This window comes from Gadus chalcogrammus, chromosome 14, assembly GCF_026213295.1.
Source record: "Gadus chalcogrammus isolate NIFS_2021 chromosome 14, NIFS_Gcha_1.0, whole genome shotgun sequence".
NCBI lineage: Eukaryota > Metazoa > Chordata > Actinopteri > Gadiformes > Gadidae > Gadus > Gadus chalcogrammus.
The window spans coordinates 19,817,422-19,838,629 of record NC_079425.1 but is presented as its reverse complement, the minus strand read 5'-3'; the positions used below and the strand labels follow the sequence as shown (position 1 = coordinate 19,838,629).

Here is a 21,208-nt window from a genome sequence, read left to right as displayed (position 1 = left end):
ACGATGCTCGTCAGCAAGCCACTGCATAGCTACGAGGAGCTAGTGTCCAGAGAGCAGCTAGCGCTGCAGCACGGAGAAGCTGGAGCGGCTTGCGGTCTGGGAACAACTGGGTGTGAATCGCAGTTCAGACGCGTCCCGTTTGTATAATGAAGAAAATAAAAGGATTTACATCCTGACGTCCACGTCGTGGTCAATGAGGGTCTGTCGTGGCATCGCTGAATGACATGGATGCAAGTGACAACAAGGTGAACGTCTTAATAGACCCTTAGCAGTCTGGGAGACTTGAGTGTGTTGCGTTCGTTCATAGTAGGGGATAGAGTTTGTAGCTTAGGCCCAGCGTATCTTTAACACGAGTAGTCATTAAATATGTCTTATTTAAAATATGAATATGACATTCGGGGGCAGTTGTCTCCGAGCAGGTCTGAAGCCTGGAAACAAAATGTAAACAGGGCGCAACTTCTTAGTGTTTCCAATCCAACAACGCTAATATGCTAATACGTAGCCAAACCCAGCTAACGCCACTCATCCTATTTATGTCAAGAGTGCGCTAAGTAATTACAATGGCTTTAGGGACAGCAGTTTATATTACAGCTATTGTACGTGTTTGGCGCACTGTTGATATACTCAATATCATGACACGTTATCTTATACATGATGGGTCTCATGAGGATCAGAACAATGTCGCCGAGGCTTTAGGTTAATCAGCTGTTATCTGACAGCAGTGGTTTGTCAGTCACATGTTACGTTGTATGTCCGGACATAAATTCCCATATACACGATTCATATATTAATAACTACAACCCTCTAACAAACTGCTCTTTGTTTTCATGTCTGAGGAGCCAAATAGTTGAGTAGATTGAATGTAGTTGTGTTTCTGGTTCCTCAGCATTGATGACATTCCATTAATGTCATCTGCAGTGCGTGATACTCTCTCTGTCAAGTTGGCCTTGAAGGAGGTTCTGAAACTTTAGGAGGTATAGGTTCTAACCACTAGCGTCAAATTAATGAAATAATTTCTTAAACCATTTTGTGGTTGGATTTGTTTAAATGATGTGAAATTATGGTAACCTTAACTTCCCATTAAGGATAGTTATGCCCACTTTATAAAAAAAAAAGAAATCCCAATTGTTTTTATAATTGCAGGGTAACAACAGATACTACAACCCAGCATTGCTATTTGAAAAGTATGTATGAGAGTGAATAACAAAGGCTGTGAGGAAACAAAGGACTTTGAGATTGGTAGCACCCACCAGGCCAGCCGTTCCTAGTTCTGGTCAGGCCAGCAGCTGTACATCTGGGTCTGACCTAATGCCGTTCCACAATCAAAGCTATTCACAAGTATGCACACCCATGCCACACAATCTTAGCATCTCTCACCAATCTGACCTCAATTATATTTTTGAGAATAGTTTTTCACTCTCCTCTTGCTTTAGAGACATTTCTCGAAATGGGGTCTAGCACTAAAAATCTCAAACTAATTGAAGCCAGACCTAATTAGCTTATCTTGTGGTTCTTCTGCTACTAATTTATCCTCTGAAACCTAATCCAAACCAGCTTTGTGTCAACGAAGCAGTAGTACAGTCAAACAAGCCTACTCAATAGCAGTTGGTAAACCTGGAGATTTATTGGAGCATGCTCCAAGGTAACAGTGTAGTTCTCTATCTGTCATCCGAATCTTCTCATTGGTCTTGACACTTTCTCTGTACTGAACTAGGAGTGCAGGCGTCGGCAGATGTTTCAGTATGTCTAGATTGTCTTGGGCAGAGTGAGGGATAGAGGGAAGTGCCCGCAGTCTCTGGGCTGTTGTGGAAAACAATGACAACCATTGGCTGCACTGCTCCTTGATTCATTCGTCCCGGCCTCTGTTGCGAAGAATTGTTGGGAGCGTCTTTGTGCTGTGAACTCGGGTCAACTCTCATCCTCCACCCCTGTAAGAGAGAGCTGAGGTCGACATGGCCTCTCACCCAGATCTTCTTCTGTGATGAATGACAACTAGTCCGTCTGATTTTAACCCTGACTTTAGCCCTGACTTGAGTCACGTGTCAGTCATGTCAAGTTTTGCCTTTTTTCTGGGGGATGGATTAATGCACCTTTTTGCATGACACAGGAAGTGTTTTGAATTGAAGTATTAATAGTAGGGAAAATGTAAAAACGTGTAGGAAACCAAACGTACATCCCTCTGTATGTTTGGTCTCTCCTACATGTTTTTACAGTTTTGGAGACTGTTGTTTTTGAGAGGGCCGGTTGACTCTGTGTCCCAGACAACCTGGGACAGGCTTAAGAATGCTTTGTTGCAAGGCTGGATTTATTTTCCTGAACTGAATGTTGATGTCATGATATGAGAATTTTAATACAAATAAATTATATGTTCAGTTATTTTATATTCTGTTTATCATATATTATCTATGTTTTATATTGTATAACATGTTTGGAGGGAGCTCTTTTGAGTGTGATTTTTAACTTAATGTTATTTGCTTTTTTGTTTTTTGTTGGTTCCATATTTTCTAGTCTGCCTGGGAGTTGTCTTGGTTACTTAAGAACTTGACTCTAGATAAATAACTTTCATGGGTCCATTGTGTGCCTTCTGTTAATCCCCTTGATCAAATACGACCAAATCACTTTGTCTCTCACTCTCTCTGAGACTCTCAAAGTCAAGTAAGGTATTGACTTGGTTATTTTACAGGTGTCTGTGTGATACCACATGATACACTTGTAGGATCCTCGTAGATCTAGCCATGTTTGTAGACGTGTTGCACTGTATCTGCCCTGGAGAAGTATGTAATTGAAAGCAATTACATTTTATTTTGTGTAGTGCCGCTAGAATCTGTGACATAACAAATCCTGGCAAGTTTGCAAGATAACCGCCGTCCACTAATCTGGATATGATTTGGTTTGACGGAGACTGAACCAACAGTGCCCTGTTGTTATTTTCCGAGTTCCAAACACACCAGCATAGAACCAACCGTCTCGCTGTTGACCGGATCCCCACCCCTCACCGCCCCATGAAGGCGACTAATGAGCCAATGGATCCTAATGGACATGCACCGCTCTCTCCATGCAGGATGTAAAACTATCGGCAGAAGTGGAACCGTTCATCCCACAGAGGAAAGGTGTGGAAGGGCACTTGGTCAGAATGAGTCTCCCTGGAGAGTCTGGGGGCAACAACAACAACAACATCAGCAGCAGCAACAACAACAACGGCGGTGGTGGTGGAGGCGGAGGCGGAGGAGGAGGAGGAGGAGTCGAGACAACCCCCATCCCCAGCTACCTCATCACCTGTTACCCCTTCGTCCAGGAGAACCAGCCCAACAGGTACTGTTGGTGTTCCGCTTCATCTCTACGGCGAGACCGCATATTTTAACCAAATTGGTGAAACCTCAACAAAAGTCTGGGGCTTGTAGATCGGGGGTGGGTGTACTTTCTCTCGCGTTCTACAATTTGCAACCTAAAGTGGGGCTTTAAATCGGTTGTCTTTATATGGAAATGAGGTTGGTCATGTTTGAGAGCAGTCCCGTTAGTACTAAAACTCACAAATCATTCCAATATCGTTCCCATAAAACGCCTCCTACCATTCACTGTATTTTCTGTTGCCTCTCATAATGAGCAGGGAGGCTCTGACTCCGCCCCTTAGCGATATAGATCAGCGACGCTCACGCCACCTCCATATTGCTGTCCAGCCATTGGCTCCCCAGGTCACTTATACTCTGAACGGACACGGCCTGTTCCACAGTTCACACGCAGCCGCTATCTGCCTCTCGGCAGCGAGTCTCTCTTTGTCTGAGGAGATCTGTTGTATCCTGTGCACATCCGGCCCCTTTGTTTCCTTCCTCTGCCTTATTGAATACAAGGAAGTGGCCACTTATAGAACGCTGGCTGGCAGTGCGCCGTTTTGATCCTTGCAAAAACGAGTCGCATGGCAGACCGAAGCACGGGCCCTGTGCTTCGATTACTCATTGAGTCATTTCTACTGTCCCCAAACCATTTCCATCCCCATCCAAATGTATGTAAATCACTTTGAAGGTGAAGACATTTACATCTAGGCCAGTGGGAGGGCCAGAGTTGGGGGCGTTGTCTTGCATAACATTTGTGGGAAATCCCACAGGGACTTTCTGAAAATCTATTTTTCTTTTATATATTTGTAATTTACGATTGTAATGGAATGTAATCAAAAGCGCCAAGGTATTTTGTTATTGCTCTGATTCAGGAGCAAATCAGCAATCTTTATGGGCTCTGTGCCCAGTGATTAATTACTCTTGGTCCCCCTGTCAGCAAATTAGACTCCAGTGCATGATCACAACACGAATAACAGAATGCTACAACTCACCGGAATCTAGTTGCATCATTATCAAGGCAGTGTCGTGTCTCCATCGCACCCCATTAACCCAAGAGAATAACATGGACTTACACCACATCCTGCCTTGGTTTTCCCCCTCACAGGCAGCACACGGCGATGTACAACGGAGGAGAGCTGCGCTGGCAGCAGCCCAACCCCAACCCCGGTGGGCCGTACCTGGCCTACCCCATCATGCCCTCCCCTCAGCCGCCGGTCTCCAACGACTACGCCTACTACCAGATCATGCCCGCACCGTGTCCGCCCGTCATGGGCTTCTATCAGTCCTTCCCCGGACCCTACCCCGGGTCCGTGCAGGCCGGGGTGGTGAACCCCGTCTCCGCGGCTGACGTCGGCGAGAGACCACATTTCGGACAAGCCTTTGGACTGACCAATCAGAGAGGACGGGCTCTGATCCGGCCCCCTCTGCTGCCCAAGGTAACCCCGTCTGTAGTCGTTCTTAAGGGCTGACTACGGTAAAAAAAAAAGGTTAACCTTGCGTCGAGCAGCAAAAGGCTGTGATTGGTCTGCTCGCTAAAACCCAACGCAGGACCACTGCAGCTTCCTGACTGCTTCCGCGGGCCAGAACCATAATCAGCCGTTTACAGCCAGAGGTCTTACATGGAGCAGGCACTAGAAACAGTGTGGGGCCCTCTCCTGTCGACGTGTCTTTTTAAACCCTTTCTCTTTGCACTTGTTTCCAGCAGCAGCAGCAGCAGCAGCAGCAGCAGCAGCAGCAGCAGCAGCAGCAGCTGGGGGCGTGCCACCCTCTCCGGGGCCGGCGCCCCCCCACCAGGAGTGTAGCGGTGCAGAAGGAGGTGTGCGGGGCCCCGGGGCCCAACGCTAGAGCCAGGACGGTCCTGCTGGTGGACGCAGCGCAGCAGACCGGTATGCCGTACCACAGCAGTAATTACTCCACTTCTTAATACCTCGCATGATGTCACTGTTAACGAGGGACCTCCCTGACGGCTAACTGAGCGTTTAGTGTCAGCGACTAGTCTATTAAAAAAAGAGAAGGCTTAGAAATGGTTTCAAACTGGTACTGATTTCCTTGACAGAAGTATCATGCCAACGTACGGTTTCAACCCACCGTAGCTCCCCTCATGACGCGTCTAATATGGCCCCACTGTATCTGCCGGCATCCTGGATGAATCGCAGCGTCTGAGAGAGTCTTGACTTGATGCCACGGAGCTGCCACAAGCACAACAAGAGCAACTCTCCTTCGATTGAAACCCCTGACCAGCCAACTGCTTGGTGAAAGTTTCTCTTCAGCAGTCTCCTGATCAGTGTTATGTAAAGTAACACTTTACATTATGTAAAGTAACACTTTACATAACCACTCATTAACGCAGTAATACACACTACTAAAAAGCATTAGCAAAGAGGTTAGTGGTTTTGAGTTAACCCTGATAAATATTGTATAAATTAATACAGCAAAGGATTACAGAACAAATAGTTAACTTTTCAAGTTGTTAGTTATTGCTTATGACTGCATTTACTCATGTTGAATAAGGCTTATATAATTTTCCCCTATTGTAAAATTTCCAATGACGCAAAGGGAATGTGGCAGCAATGAGGTTGAGTCACACGACATAATAAAATGCTTTCACGCTAGTCAGGCGACAATAAACAAGGCTGTAAACAATGACGGTAAACCTCGTAGAAACCAGGCTGGCATGCATGAGGTGACAGCCATGCTACATCACCTGTGGAAACCACAGGAAGAATGCCGGTCTACCAGTTGGAGAAGTGTGTTCCGTGACTCAGGCTGGCACCGCATGTTAAGAAGATGTTAAGCTGAACAGTTGCCAAACACATTCTACTCCACCGAATGACTAAGCTCATTCTTGTGTGGATGGAAAACATTACGTTATTCAGTTTGTTTACTTATTTCGTTAATAAGTAAATGTAAAACGTAATGTTTTAGGTCAAGTTGAAAATGATATTTAACAAAATCCTAAATGTATATTAAATTGCATTTTGCTTTACGACTATATGGAAAAAGTCAATAATCCATAATCTTCCAGTTAGTTCTGACTTGTTAGATAGAAGAAGCTAATTCCAGCCTTTATTAAAGACCGTAAAACAGCCATCAGCGTGACGTCTTGCACTGGAGACGGCGCGTCCTTCAGGCTTGTTTTCTTTCTTTCTTCTTTCTGGTGTCACCACTGTCCTTCTGTAGGGCTGATCGATTGATCATATTCAAACCGACATCGCGATGTTGTAGAAAAGGCTGATATTAATAAAAAAGAACTTTATTTATTTATTTTTATTTGTAGGATTTGTTGCTGTAACTGACTGGAGATCAGTAAGATTCCTATTCATTTTCTTGTACAATTCAATAGTTAGATGAAGACGAACTCTCTCCTCCTCCTCCTCCTCCCCAGACTTCCCCGGGGAGGTGGCCATGCGAGCGGGCGCGGAGCACGGCAGCCCCCTGCTGTGGAAGAGCCGGCCCAAGAGGAGGCAGGGGTCCAACGGGGGGGCGGAGGGCTACAGCGAGCAGGGGGGCGGCGGGGGAGAGGTGGACGTCGACAGCGACAGCGGCTATTGCAGCCCCAAGCACAACCAGACGGCCGCCCAGCACGCCGCCATGGGCACGCCAGCGTCCACGGTACCGTGTGTGTGTGTGTGTGTGTGTGTGTGTGTGTGTGTGTGTGTGTGTGTGTGTGTGTGTGTGTGTGTGTGTGTGTGTGTGTGTGTGTGTGTGTGTGTGTGTGTGTGTGTGTGTGTGTGTGTGTGTGTGTGTGCGTGCGCATAGGTGACTGCATACGTGTTTGTGTGTGTTGAGATATACTTTCAGCACACACACATATACTTGCTATGCATTAAAAAGTACCACTGACACCATGATATAATACCATAGTGACTTATCCTGTGTATCTTATTTTATGTACGAGTGGACCACATTTACACAAATGTTGGTCAACGAGCTGGTAAAAAAAACTGTTTTAGTAGTAGGGGTTGGAATCTCTTGGCCCCTCACGATTCGATTCGATTCCAATTATGAGGTCAACGATTCGATTCTGAAGCGATTATCGATGAATCTCGATGCATCTTGATGCAACAAAAAATTGTATGTACATTTCCATGCGTGATTTTCAAAAATATATATATACATCTGGGTTTGCTACTCAGTTTGCTAATCACTTCCTACTTTTGTGATGATCATTAAAGACATCAACAGATGAATTAACTTATCTAATATTTCATAAGAGAGAAAGCTTTTGTCACAAATATGACTTTCTATGAACAATGCAATAATCATGCAGCTTGCATTATAACACAATATGGAAGAATGTAAAAAATAGGTTTCAGTTTTCTTTTCTTTCTAATCTTTCTTTTCTATGTCATTAAAGGAAAAGCTTCTCTTGAATTAGAAGGAGTTCTTGTGTCTGGCTGTGAGTTTGCACGCATGCTATGCGTAGTCTGAATCGCAATTGTGTCAAGACTAATCAGATTGGCCAATACACACTGAAGATAAATTCAATGATTTAAAATTTACGAAAATTATCCCTCTCTGGCGAACAGAATGTTGCAGCAGGCAAAAAAAATCCTTTCTTTCAATTATTATTATTATTTTTTATTCCGATTATTAATTTATCTGCATCGAGACAGAATCATTCTAGCGAGAATCGCGATGCATCGAAGAATCGATTATTTTCCCACCCCTATTTAGTAGCTACTAATCAGGAAAATGGTCTACAAAGTCAAGTTCTTTATGGTCCTTAACTATTTTGTTCTTTTTTTCTTGACAGGGAGTAGAAGCAGGTGTGATGACAGGTATGTTAATTTAAATGTTTATTTCTTCATTGTGTGTGTGTGTGGTTAAAAATGCACTAAATTGACATTTGACAAGAGAAGCTGGTGGGATACATAAAGCAATGTTACTTTTAAGTCTGGGATGGTATTGGATGTATTTGGTTTGCAATTGTGTGTGTGTGTGTGTGTGTGTGTGTGTGTGTGTTCAGCAGGGAGCTGGGTGAATGTTGCCCCCCAGGCAGCCCAGAAGCCCTGGGGGGAGAGGAATGGCCCCTACCACAGAGGAGACCAGAGGAAGCCCCCTGACCAGAGAGGCTTCCCACAGGTGCGCAGCATGTCCACTATACACTGTCTTACTAAAGGGCAGATTATGGATCCACGTTGACGCAACGCAAGGGGGTTCACGGACCCATTACGTCCGTGCGGACCCTCCTGACGTGCGCCTCCAAAAAATGCTAACCTCGTGTCGAGGTGACGCAGCAGCAAGGGTCGTGATTGGTTCGCTCACTAAAACCGACGCAGAGACAAAACAGGTTGCGTCGAAGTGTCTGCGTGGTCGTTGCACTGCGTCGACGAGGAACCATAATCAGCCCTTAAGTGCAGCTTGTGAGTTGTGAGAAATAAACGCCCTTCTCAAAGGAGGATATGTTTTTTTGCTTTAACTCCGAGCGGATTGCGCCAGAGCAGAGCCGAGCCACAGCCGAGCCACAGCGTGACTCTGGTTATTTAATCTGATTGGCCGTCTGCCATCCTCTCGTCAGGATTTCCATGTCGGAGGCTACGCTGGCCGCCTGCAGCACAACCTGAACGCCAACCCCACAGACAAGAGGCTGTTGCCCGGAGGGGCCCCCGGGTCCCAGGCCGCTCCCGAACCCCTGTACTTTGAGGTGGGTGGGGCTCACGATCACATGCACTGGATCATCCACCACAAAGAGTCCTCGACTCTTTTCCAACCCCGTTACTAAAGTAACAGGGTTGGTTTAGGTGGTGTTGTTGTTGTTATGCTACGTGGTTCAGCCTCACTGCATGAAACCTTTTGCATGGGAGTCATGATTTCCATTATGTCTATTCATCTCCTGTCAGGATGAGGATGAGTTTCCGGAGCTGGCCCCAAGCGGGTTGGCCCAGCGCAACGCCAAGGCGGATTCCAACACGGGGCCGACGCAGACACAAGCCAAGATCCACAAGAACCTGGTGAGAAGGGTTCTCGTATTCGATGAAAGACTAGAACCTGAAGGGCCATCGGAGTAGGCTTCACCACTGGACACGGATCAGTCTTCTACAAAAACAACAGAAAGCAAGAAAAATTTTAATAAATGAAAAAGGAGTCATAGCTTTCACACTTCCACTTCAAGCTGGACATTCTCCTGATATCACCCAAGGGGGATGTATGTGTGAATGCAAAAGTCTGAATCCCCCCCCCTCCTCCCTCACCGCCCCGGCAGGGCCCCCAGTGTATAAAGTCTGGGGATCAGAGAGCTTCAGAAGTCCAAACAAGCCAGTGGGCGTGTTGCTGGCGTGTGGGGGACGTTTCATTGCTGACGGAGTTTAGCTGCTTCGTACTTTTCTGTCATCGCCTGTATTTTGCGTTCCAACCCCTTCCTGCTTTCCACTCCTCTGTTTCCACTCTTCTGTTGTTATGCGGATACGGTCTAAATAAATTCAGTATAGATATCAACGGAAAAAGTGTCAGCATTACGCAGTTGGAAGCCTCACCCGCGACCTTCGGTGTGTTATAAACAGACCACTGTGGCTTCTGCTGCATACGTGTTGCGTCACGTCCTGGCTCCAACACGCTCTACCCAGGCGCCACTAAAATATCTCATGTGTGTGGACTGTGTGTGTTGAATGTGTGAAACGTCAACTCCGGATCATCTCTGGACCCGATTGTCTGGAGAAGATCGTGTGTGAAAGGCCTGTGTCTATTTTTGCTAAAGCCTTTTATGCATTTTTTTTAATTGCCCTGTAACCAGGAATTTCACCGCTCAGAGTGACCATGTGTACTTTGCATGTGACATTTACATTTAGGGCATTTAGCAGACGCTTTTATCCAAAGTGACTTGTAAGTACATTTGTCATAAGAAAGTGAACAAATATCTTTGTTGCGTGCACAACAAAGATACCTAGGATAAGATGCTACACTAAATAAGTACTATAACTAAACACAACTTGTTTCTAACAACCCATGTGGGCTTTGACAGTGTGTCCGAGACCTCCGTGACACCGTCTGCCTCGTCTGACCCACAGCTGGACAACCTGCCGGAGAACTCCCCCATGAACATCGTGCAGACGCCCATCCCCATCACCACCTCGGTGCCCAAGCGGGCCAAGAGCCAGAGGAAGAAGGCGCTGGCGGCCGCCCTGGCCACGGCCCAGGAGTACTCCGAGATTAGCATGGAGCAGCGCAAACTACAGGTCAGGGTCAAAGGTCAAAGGTTATTATTTGTCACGTACTCGTACAGCATGTGCAGTGAAATGTTTGTGTGACACACTCTGTATTTTTGTACTTAAATAGAATATAATAAAATACAATATTAAGTTTTACTAAACTAAGAACATTATAAATAGATATAAAATGAAAACTGGATAAACAGGGAGATGTACAAATTGTATTGTGCAATATGGCCACGGTTAAAGCAGGCATTGCGGTCACCCGGGCAGTGCAGAGGTTTAACCCCAGGGTGTCGTTCCCTTGCGGGCCTGCAGGAGGCGCTGACCAAGGCGGCGGGCAAGAAGAGCAAGACCCCGGTGCAGCTGGACCTGGGAGACATGCTGGCTGCGCTGGAGAAACACCAGCAGGCCATGAAGGCCCGGCAGCTCACCAACACCAAGCCACTGTCCTTCACAGGTACCAGCACTGACAGACAGACAGACAGACAGACAGACTGACTGACTGACTGACTGACTGACTGACTGACTGACTGACTGACTGACTGACTGACTGACTGACTGACTGACTGACTGACTGACGTTTTAATTACTTCATTATTAGAGTTTTCCTACTTCATTATTAGTGAAAGTTAGTTCACCAGAGTCGGCTCCACTTGCTTAACCTCTCCCTCTGTCTTAATGATGAGATCATGATACAAACCCAGCCATGTTGACCGTACTCTGAGGTTTGACGAGACTGCTCTCCTCCCCGTCCAGTGGGGACGACGGCCCCCTTCCACAGCTCGGGCCCCAGTGGTGTGCCGTCCGCGTCCAAGGGCCACCACCACCACCAGCAGCAGGCCGGGCCCCCCTCCCACAACGCCCTCGACTCCACCGCCCCCCGCGTCCGCAGGGGCAAGGAGCGAGAGATGCCCAAGGTCAAGCGTCCCACGGCGCTCAAGAAGGTACGCACTAATGTTACAATGAATTAACATTAGTTAATGCAGTGATATGAAATATTGTATTTTATTGAGTTAGGGTTAACCCTATTCAATTGTATATTTTAATGAATTAGGTTAGGGTTAGGGTTAGGTGTGTGTGTGTGTAAAATGCAATAAAATAATAATGTCAAACATAATTGTGTGTGCGTGCCACCACAGAAGCAGGTCTTTAAAACGTGTATCTGTGTAAATAATTACGTTTTTTTGAAAGCTGAAAACAACAATACAAGAATATTGCAAAACATAATTGTGTGTGTGTGTGCCAGTGATACACACACACACACACACACACACACACACACACACACACACACACACACACACACACACACACACACACACACACACACACACACACACACACACACACACACACACACACACACACACACACACACACACATGTATTGGTAAACATGCACTCCATTAGTTAACTGTTTGCTAACTTTCAGTTCATGCTTATAACTGCATTAGCCAACGTTAATTCAAGGATAATAAGCTAAGGTTCCCTTCCCTGGGAGTATTAGATTCAAGATTCAAGAGGGGTCATTGTCATATGCACAGCAATTACAGCAGCAGGCGCTGCCAATGAACTTCTTGAGTCTCAGGCTCCTTCAACAATGCAACATAAAAAGTGTAAGAGAATAAAATCTAATAATAATAGCTGTAAACGAGGCTGCCTGGTCTCAGTGCCTCCCATCAGTGTGTACGAGGTGAGCATGACGAGTGAGGGGTTTGATTGACGGGGATGGTGTTCTGCTCCCGTCCAGATCATCCTGAAGGAGCGCGAGGGGAAGAAGGGGAAGCCCAGCGTGGAGCCAGGGACCTCGGGCCCCGAGGGGCAGAACCCGGACGAGGAGCTCCACTTCACTGACGACCTCACGCAGGAGCCCGCCTCCCAAGAGGGTGAGCCTGGGTGCTGGGGGGGGTGGGGGGGGGGGGTCAGACAACCACGTCCACGTCCACTCGGCTTGGTCCGTTCACAACCCCTTCTTCTTTAGAATTTAGAATTTTCGCTTTACACTATATAATTAATAATTTATATTGTTTATACCGTCTTGTTTTGTTTGCACTGTTTGTCTTGTCCTGTCCTTACTTTAGCATTTAGTTTAGCATTTACCTTAGCGTTTAGCGTGTCTATTTTTATTGTATTGTATTTGTGTCCTGTGTTTTCCCACTGCTGTTGCAACAAACAAATTTCTCTATCTAATCTAATCGATCTGATCTTGTACCTAACAACAATCTCTGTCTCAACAACGCGCTTCACTGTCTCATCTTTGTGTGTCTGTCTTTCTGTCAGAGAACGGACTGAGCATGCCCAGTGACGCCTCCCTGTCACCGGCGAGTCAGAACTCTCCGTACAGCATCACGCCCGTGTCCCAGGGCTCCCCCGCCAGCTCTGGCATCGGCAGCCCTATGGCGTCCAACGCCATCACCAAGATCCACAGCCGGCGCTTCAGAGAGTGAGCACGCACACGCGCACGCACGCATTAAAACCAACAAACGCAGTCACATACACACACACACACACACACACACACACACACGTATGCACGCACATATTACCTCAAATAAACACAGTCAGACACACACACCAACGCACTTATGCACTCACACATTACCACAAATAAACACGGTCACTCACACACATACAACACATGTATGCACTCACACATTACCACAGATCAATGCTGTCACGCACACACCAACTCGCGTATGCACTCACACACGTTCACACAATTGCACGTAAACACACGCGGAACACTAGTAGTCATGCAAACGAACACGCATGCAGTAACGTACATAAAATGCACACACGTACGCAAACACACATGCACGCACATATGCGCACATGCACCATCACACATGCACACATACATGCACACATAAGTGCACACATTCACACTAAAGCCACCTTTTGCACATGCGTTTTGCATCAGAGAGCCAGATAAGTAGAAAAAACATGTTCTATGAAAACCCCAATAACTAGAAAATGACTGGAAAATGCATTCTGCCCTTGGCAGCGGACATGTGTGGCCATCCTTGATGGATTCAGCCGCTCTTTAGCTGACCAGCATATTTTAAAAGTGGACAGCTTTTCTTGAGGGTGGTGCCATACAATAAGGACTTGTGGCTCTTTGAGTATGGCACAGACGCCTCTCACGTATCCCCATGCTCAGCAAATCCTCAGCTCGGTGTCACAGGGAGGTCTTTGTCCCACGGCTGTGGGCTCCATTGTCCTCCGCACCCCCCCCCCTCCTCCTCCTGACACGTCCAGCGATTTAAAGCCTCCACAACACCGCTGGCGCCAGGCTCCGCCCCCGTCCTCGCTCTGCTCCCCAGAGGGACGTGGTCGGCTCAGGCCACACTGCGTCGATAGCGCGTCGCCGGGCGGCCGTGGAGCACCATGGCTGCTGCGAGATGGTCTGACTGCTCACTGCAGCTCTGCTCGTGGGGCAGCATAGAAGGGCTGAGCGATTGAACGAGTTCGAACCGGCATCGTGATGTAATGGAAAGAGATGTGCAAATCGTAAAAGGCTGCGTTTTTTGTTATCTTTTGTGATTTGTTGCTGTAGCTGACTGGAGATCAGCTGGATTTGTATTTCTTTTTCTTTTACAATTCAATAGTTAAATAAAGACAAAGGCCTGACCTAAAGGAAAGGGCCGTTTATATGTTGACTGCTTCCAGTGTACGTAAGGAACTTTAACAAGAAAAATCGCATACTAACTAACAATCACACACTATTGGTCAAAATAATCGCAATTAGAATATTTCCCCAAACGTTTCAGCCCTACAGCATAGTTTCCTGATCGATGTGGATCGGTTAGATGTAATATCTGGGGGGTTGACAGACTGAACAAAACAGCACTTCACACACAAGGGTAGCAGCTGTGGAACGTTGCATAAACCAACCCTAACCCTAGTTGGGTTTGACTATTCTGTGGTTAATGCAAATGAGCGACGTACCTATATAGTATCTATCCAAAAACTGAGAAGGAAACCAGAAAGTGGAAGTGGCGGGGCAAAACATTTATTTATTTGAAAGTAATTTTGTATAGGCCTACTTAATCTATGCAATATATAACATACAATAAGGATTTCTTTCATCCTTCATTTGCAGTTCATCTAGATACATTTTTATCCCACACGTAGTCTTTTTAGCCATGGTGTGGGGCAGATCCCTCCAGGATCGGATGTTTTGGCTTGTCCTTCCCCCGCTTAAAGTTTAGTGTTCACTTCTAGCCAATCACGTGCTAACTGATCCCCGACTCCAGCACCACGATTGGTCGAAAATAAATATGAAGTGAAAGTGGGTGTCGCCCATATCTGAGACGGTCTGCCAACAGATGTCAGACTTTCTTTGATTCCAAAGTGTGAGCGGTGAGCCTGTGACTCAGTGGTGACCCCTTGTGGCCGTGCTCCGCCCCTGCAGGTACTGCAACCAGGTGCTGAATAAGGAGATAGACGAGAGCGTGACCATGCTGCTGCAGGAGCTGGTGCGCTTCCAGGAGCGCGTGTACCAGAAGGACCCCACCAAGGCCAAGTCAAAGCGGCGGCTGGTCATGGGCCTGCGGGAGGTCACTAAGCACATGAAGCTCAGCAAGATCAAGTGCGTCATCATCTCCCCCAACTGTGAGAAGATCCAGGCCAAAGGTGAGTGCAGCGGGCGGAGGGGAACCCCCCTTTCTTTGTGGGAACACTCGCTGGTAAAAACAAGGAAAACACACATTAGTTTCTATGGGCAGGCTTTTAGTTTTCCTCTTTACTGGTAAAGTGTTAACTTTTCTGAATATTGTTGATACATGTATGTCATTGTTAATGTGTGTCAGACAATGCAGAGGCCAGCAGAGGGGGATAGGCGTGTTTCTTAAAGACAAAGGGGGCAGAGATGACACTTGAACTTTTATGAAATGTTTTTCCACTGTGTTTATTCCACTGGTCAGGGTTTATGTGTTCATTCCACTGGTCAGGGTTAATGGGTTCATTCCACTGGTCAGGGTTAATGGGTTCATTCTACTGGTCAGGGTTAATGGGTTCATTCCACTGGTCAGGGTTAATGTGTTCATTCTACTGGTCAGGTTTAATGTGTTCATTCCACTTGCAGAGTTAATGGGTTCATTCCACTGATCAGGTTTAAAGGTGACATAATAAACCACAAGTTGTGAGTTTGATTATCTAGGTGGGCGTGTCCACCTAGATGTATGACAGATAGATAAGCAACGTTTTTTTACAGTCCACTGGGTAGGCTGGTAGACTGATCTATCCAGCACACATCTAGGTGGACACGCCCACTAGTGATGTCAGAAGAGGCAGATTTCCAAAACAGCTTGTAACGGCCAACCCCACTCACACCTGGTGGTATAATATGTCACCTGTAATGCGTTCACTCCACAGTGCAGGTTGACTACAGCTCTACTGTGTGTGGGTTTCAGGTGGGCTGGATGAAGCTCTGTACAACGTGATCGCCATGGCCAGGGAGCAGGAGATCCCCTTCGTGTTCGCCCTGGGCCGGAAGGCTCTGGGGCGCTGCGTCAACAAGCTGGTGCCCGTCAGCGTGGTGGGCATCTTCAACTTCTCGGGGGCCGAGGTGAGTCGCTGCTACCCGGTCACACATATTCAGTTTGGTATATTTAAACATACAGAGTGACTCGGCGAGGGGGGTGCATAAAAGAAAATAAGCAGCATGATGTAAGCAATCTATTTACAAAATATTGAAAAATAAGAATTAAAACCAGATGGCAAGATAAAATGTTAAGTTATTGCCAACCTACTATTAATCATGTAGGCTGTCAAAGGCTAATAGAGGCTTTGAAATGGGAATGGTGCGTGTACACTATAATTAGAACAAAAACAAATAAATACTGATTTAGGTACTATGTATACATTTGTATAACTTTCTATAATATTTGTATAGTAAATTTTGTTATTCTTAATTTTGATTTTAAAAACATTGAATTAGAATTCTAATGGCAGGATGCTTCTATCCAAGTGTTTTAGGTCTCTCTTTACCGCTCTCAATCCCTCTCTCTCTCCTCTGCTAGGCCTTGTTCAACCAGCTGGTGTCCCTCACCGAGGAGGCCCGCAAGGCCTACAAGGACATGGTGTCGGCCCTGGAGCAGGAGCAGGCTGAGGAGGCCCTGAAGAACGTCAAGAAGGTCCCCCACCACATGGGCCACTCCCGCAACCCCTCCGCCGCCTCCGCCATCTCCTTCTGCTCCGTCATCTCCGAGCCCATCTCTGAGGTCAACGAGAAGGAGTACGGTAAGACCCCCCCACACACACACACACACACAGGCTCCTCCCCCGTTCTCCTGGTCACCGTGGTTACAACGCGGTCACGAGCTCTACATGTCTGACTGAGCCGACCCAGTCACGAGGGTCGAATCATTAGATTAAGATCCATGGGACAAAGATTTGTGATTTTCAAGCTGAGTAATTTAGTTAAAACGAGAAGACGTGAGCGTCCCTCAGATTAACCCACGGCCCTTGTTTTAACGTGCGCTACAGTGGCATCACAAATGTGTGTCCAGTGGAGGCTTCTCCATTGAGGAGAGGGAGGAAGATCCTCCCTAACATTGTTGAGAATAAAAAATGTAGATTGCCCAGACTATTGTAATGAATTAATGCCCTTAAATATGACTACTTTATTGCCTTTGAATATATAATGTTCGTTTCCCTGCGTAAAGGGACATTAGCACCCCCTATCGCCTATTGACAATTACTTCAGGGAGGAAGGTCCTCCCTCCGCCGCCGTCCACTCCCATTCATTTACCCGAAAGTACTGGCGGCCGGTGGATAACATGGGTTTCAATGGGAGAGAGGAGGAAAATCCTCCTCTTAGTGGGTGGGACCTTAAGGGGTCTGATTCGCGCAAAAATCTATCCGTCTGCGCTATGAACCAATAAGCAGGATCCCTGGATGTTGAGCAGTGTTGCCAGATTGGTCCGATTTCCCACCCAATTGGGCTACTTTTAACCATGTTAGGCTGCAAAGATTATCATTGGGCGGGAAATCTGCCCAATCTGGCAACGCTGTCGATAGCAAACCCGGTCTGCATTGCCGCGGTGCTCAGTCTGAGAGACGCAGAGCAACTGAAATCTGCGACAGCGAGATCCTAAATGCACAATGGAAACATTGGAAACGGAGGACATTGTTAACGTCTTATTACAAAAAGCATTCTATTCATTCAGTTACAGTGCTAAGTTTGCGACCAAAGAAAGAGGTAGACCACTTCCCAAAATCAAGGTCACCAGAAGTAATGGCAACGTCAGTGTTGTGAGTGCTACATGGTTTGCTAGGTACGCAACTGGAAGCATTACAAGCAATTGTAACTGAAAATAAACATAGCTAAATAACTTCAGTCAGTGAGGGCAAAAATAGGCCCAATGATAGGCCCAGATTTTTTGATTTACTTTTACAAATCAATAGTAGGCCTGATTTGACTAATATGCTTTGCATCCTTTCCTTCTCAAATTACAGTGATGCCACTGGTGGCTTTGTATACATTTTGTTCACATAACTCCCTCCCTGCTATTTTGTAGTTCACCAAAACACCCTGAAACAACTTGAGTCTCACATTCTTATGCCACCATACACCAACAGTGCAAGCAGGCCAATGGCAACCAAGCGCGCAGTCCTTCCTCCCTCACTTTAAAAACCACCAGCCGCCACTGGTCTGCACCCCTGTCTCCCAGAAAACCAGGCTGTAACGACCCCCTTTCAAGTACCACACAAAGCAGTAGGGCTGCTCCGTGATGAGTTTGAAAACATAATGCACTTATTCTGCATTTCTCTCCAAAAAACCCTTTGGAACTGAGACAAAATGTAAAAATAGAAAATGTTAAATTAGAAAATAATGTTCAAATATGTAGCCGCCTTCTCTGCGATTTCAATAAGCATCTAATATATATATATATTTTTTTTTTGATAATAGTTTCTACTCGATTATTTTTCGAAATCGCTATCAAAATGAGATGAACTACACAGCCCTACAAGGCAGTGCATTGTCATCACCAACACGTTCCCCCGGCTGGGTCTCTGCTCCGCTCTAGAGACCAACTGGAGGAGCATGGTGGAGACGTCCGACGCCCAGGAGCCTGCCGTGGCTGAGCCTAGCCGCCTGGCCCCCGCCTCCACCTCCAACGCCGCCGCCGCCTCCCAGAAGGACCACCACAGCCCAGCCGCCGCCGCCAGCAGCACCACCACCACCACCACCACCAGCAGCCAGGTGGTGACCCAGGCGTCGCCCGCGCCCCAGCCCAGGGGGAGTGCGTCGATGGCGGGCAGCGGCGGCGGCGGCGAGCGGGAGGAGGGCCGCGTGGACGACCGGCTGGAGCTGGCCTCTCAGCAGAGCACGGAGACGGGCTCCCTGGACGGCAGCTGCCGGGAGCAGCTGCACTCGTCCATCACCTCCACCACCTCCACCCTGGTGCCGGGCATGCTGGAGGAGGAGGACGAGGAGGAGGAGGAGGAGGAGGACTACACGCCGGAGCCCATCTCGGTGGAGGTGCCGCCGCTGAGCAGCCGCATCGAGTCCTGGGTCTCCAAGACCCTGGAGAACCTGCAGCTGGGAAAGGACCAGGACAGCACGGACGACGAGGACGAGGACGAGGAGGAGACGGCGGGACAGAGCGAGGAGGAGATCGAGTCGGCCGACCTCCCGGATGAGCGGGCTGAAGGCGAGGAGCAGGCGGAGACCAAGAAGAAGGCGGGTTGATCCCGCGACGACTCCTCCTTGTTCTTCTCTCGCTTCAGACTTTCCTTTTTATCGGTTGATTTTTATTTGTCAGTTTTTTTTCGTTCATCCGTTTCATCCTCTTTCCGTCGTGTCCAGGGCGACTTCACCCCCGTCTCCAGACACCCAGACATTATCTCAGGTATATCCAGCGAACCCACCGCGTGTGTCCGCTCCACACGGACACACACACCCCCTCCACCACCGCACGCAGCAGGCTGAGGTTCTACAGAGAGACAGAGGGGCAGCCCAACCCAAACCTAAGACAGTCACAAATACACAACCCAACACCTTCGTTCTTCTCCTTTTGTTTTGATTCCCTTTCTTTTTCTGATCTGCGAATACCTGATTTTGCCCTATTTTCGTTTTCTTCTGTTTCTTTTTTCCAACACGTGCGTCTCTTAAGAGGAACTGGCCCACTGCCTGTTTACACTTGAATCAGAGGATTACCGAGAGGAGAGAGAGAGAGCGAGAGAGACGGTAGGCTCCACGGACGGGGACCCGGGCTCTGTCCCGGATCCCTTCCTCTCTTCCACCCCTCATGTGTCTCTCCCCTTCAGAGCACAGAGTTCACTACGTTTACGGTCTCTGTTTGCGTGTACGTGTGCATATATAGCTGCGTGTGTGTGGGTCCAGTTTGTTTGTAGCTGGGCGCTAGCTGCTACGAGACCTAGCGTCCCGCCGTGTGGATTAGCTTTATGTTCTGACAATATGCAGTTCCATCATTTTTATTTCTTTGACTTATTTGCAGCTTCTTCACCCCCCCCCCCCCCCCTTTCTCAAGAAGGAAAGGATATCTATGTGTGCACTATTGCTGTGATGCTTTTTAATTCAGCAGGATATTAGCACTCGGGTTTTACTCAAGTGAAACTCACTCCCATCTAGAAGTTGTCCTTTTTTTTTTATCGTTTTGTTTTCATTAATATGTTACATAAACAAACAAGTCAATTTGACCCACTAATGGTTCAAGATGCTTGTATGTGTATATAAAATGACCTGTAGTGTCTGCTCTATTTGGCCGTGCCTGGTGTGAAATGATTCTTTGTTTTAGTGTGGAGTGGTGTTGCAATCCGTCTGCAGTCTTGTCGTGTTTCCATCTTGGGTTACTCTGCTCTGTCCCTAATAAGACCTGCAGAGCAGAGGACACACACACACACACACACACACACACACACACACACACACACACACACACACACACACACACACACACACACACACACACACACACACACACACACACACACACACACACACACACACACACACACTATTAAACCACTCCTGTCACATCATTGACGTAGACAGATGTATTATATTTTGTTCTGCCATATCCACCACCAAACGACCCCTCTCGCTGCTCACACCCTAGGGACAAGATATGCTCTCATTGGGATTGGGCAAAATTTAGGCGCGCTGTGATGAGGCTATCATACATAGGGACTACTTCAGCACTGGTAGTGACCGGAAACGTGTAAATATATACGTTTTTTTTTTTTGTTTTGAAGTGTTCTAAAACATGACCACCTTGTTTGTTAAGCCATATAGGAACAACTGTGGTGTGTCCGTTGGAAGCTAATTCAATAAAGTATTTGATGGTGAGGCGTTCAGTGAACTGTATGCCATGCAGTGACTCTGCTATGGAGACCGCGTGTAGGGCCATATGCAATATGAAGCCCTGCAGATGGAACAAGGCAATGTACTTAGTATTATGCTTTTTGGATGATGAAACATCTTCAGTAGTTTAATAATTGGGTACGCTGTGTCTTGGCTACAAGATGCCGTTTCTTCCATAAAAGTGTGTTGGTAGTGTGTATGTGTGTGGCGATCGACAGCAAGTGTGTCCTTTGCACTATGTATATACAGTACCGGAAAGGTCTGGTAACTAATGTGAAAAAAATGGTTCCATGAAGTACCTTTTTCAGTGTGTTCTTCGTCTTTATATGGATATTTAAAGTTTCATGTGTCACACTAGCAATGTCGTTTATAGGACATGGCTTCATACCCTG

The 21,208-nt window shown here is 47.1% G+C and overlaps 1 protein-coding gene across 8 annotated transcripts; it reads left to right on the top strand.

The window, feature by feature from the left end:
* The first annotated feature begins 27 nt into the window (after nucleotides 1-27).
* secisbp2l (SECIS binding protein 2-like) lies at nucleotides 28-20,433 on the top strand. Of its 8 annotated transcripts, none has more exons than XM_056608550.1 (18): nucleotides 28-245; nucleotides 3,062-3,312; nucleotides 4,438-4,768; nucleotides 5,053-5,218; nucleotides 6,718-6,944; nucleotides 8,089-8,113; nucleotides 8,302-8,417; nucleotides 8,854-8,979; nucleotides 9,176-9,286; nucleotides 10,340-10,507; nucleotides 10,799-10,940; nucleotides 11,240-11,427; nucleotides 12,234-12,369; nucleotides 12,764-12,926; nucleotides 14,898-15,118; nucleotides 15,898-16,052; nucleotides 16,507-16,726; nucleotides 18,517-20,433. In XM_056608550.1, the coding sequence occupies exons 1-18, from the start codon at nucleotides 225-227 to the stop codon at nucleotides 19,179-19,181; spliced, it is 3,432 nt and encodes a 1,143-aa protein (XP_056464525.1). In that variant the 5' UTR covers nucleotides 28-224; the 3' UTR covers nucleotides 19,182-20,433. The 8 variants fall into 8 exon arrangements, with proteins under 8 accessions (XP_056464525.1, XP_056464524.1, XP_056464523.1 ...); XM_056608549.1 differs by having other exon boundaries at nucleotides 5,050-5,218; XM_056608548.1 differs by having other exon boundaries at nucleotides 5,044-5,218.
* Nucleotides 20,434-21,208: the final 775 nt, after the last annotated feature.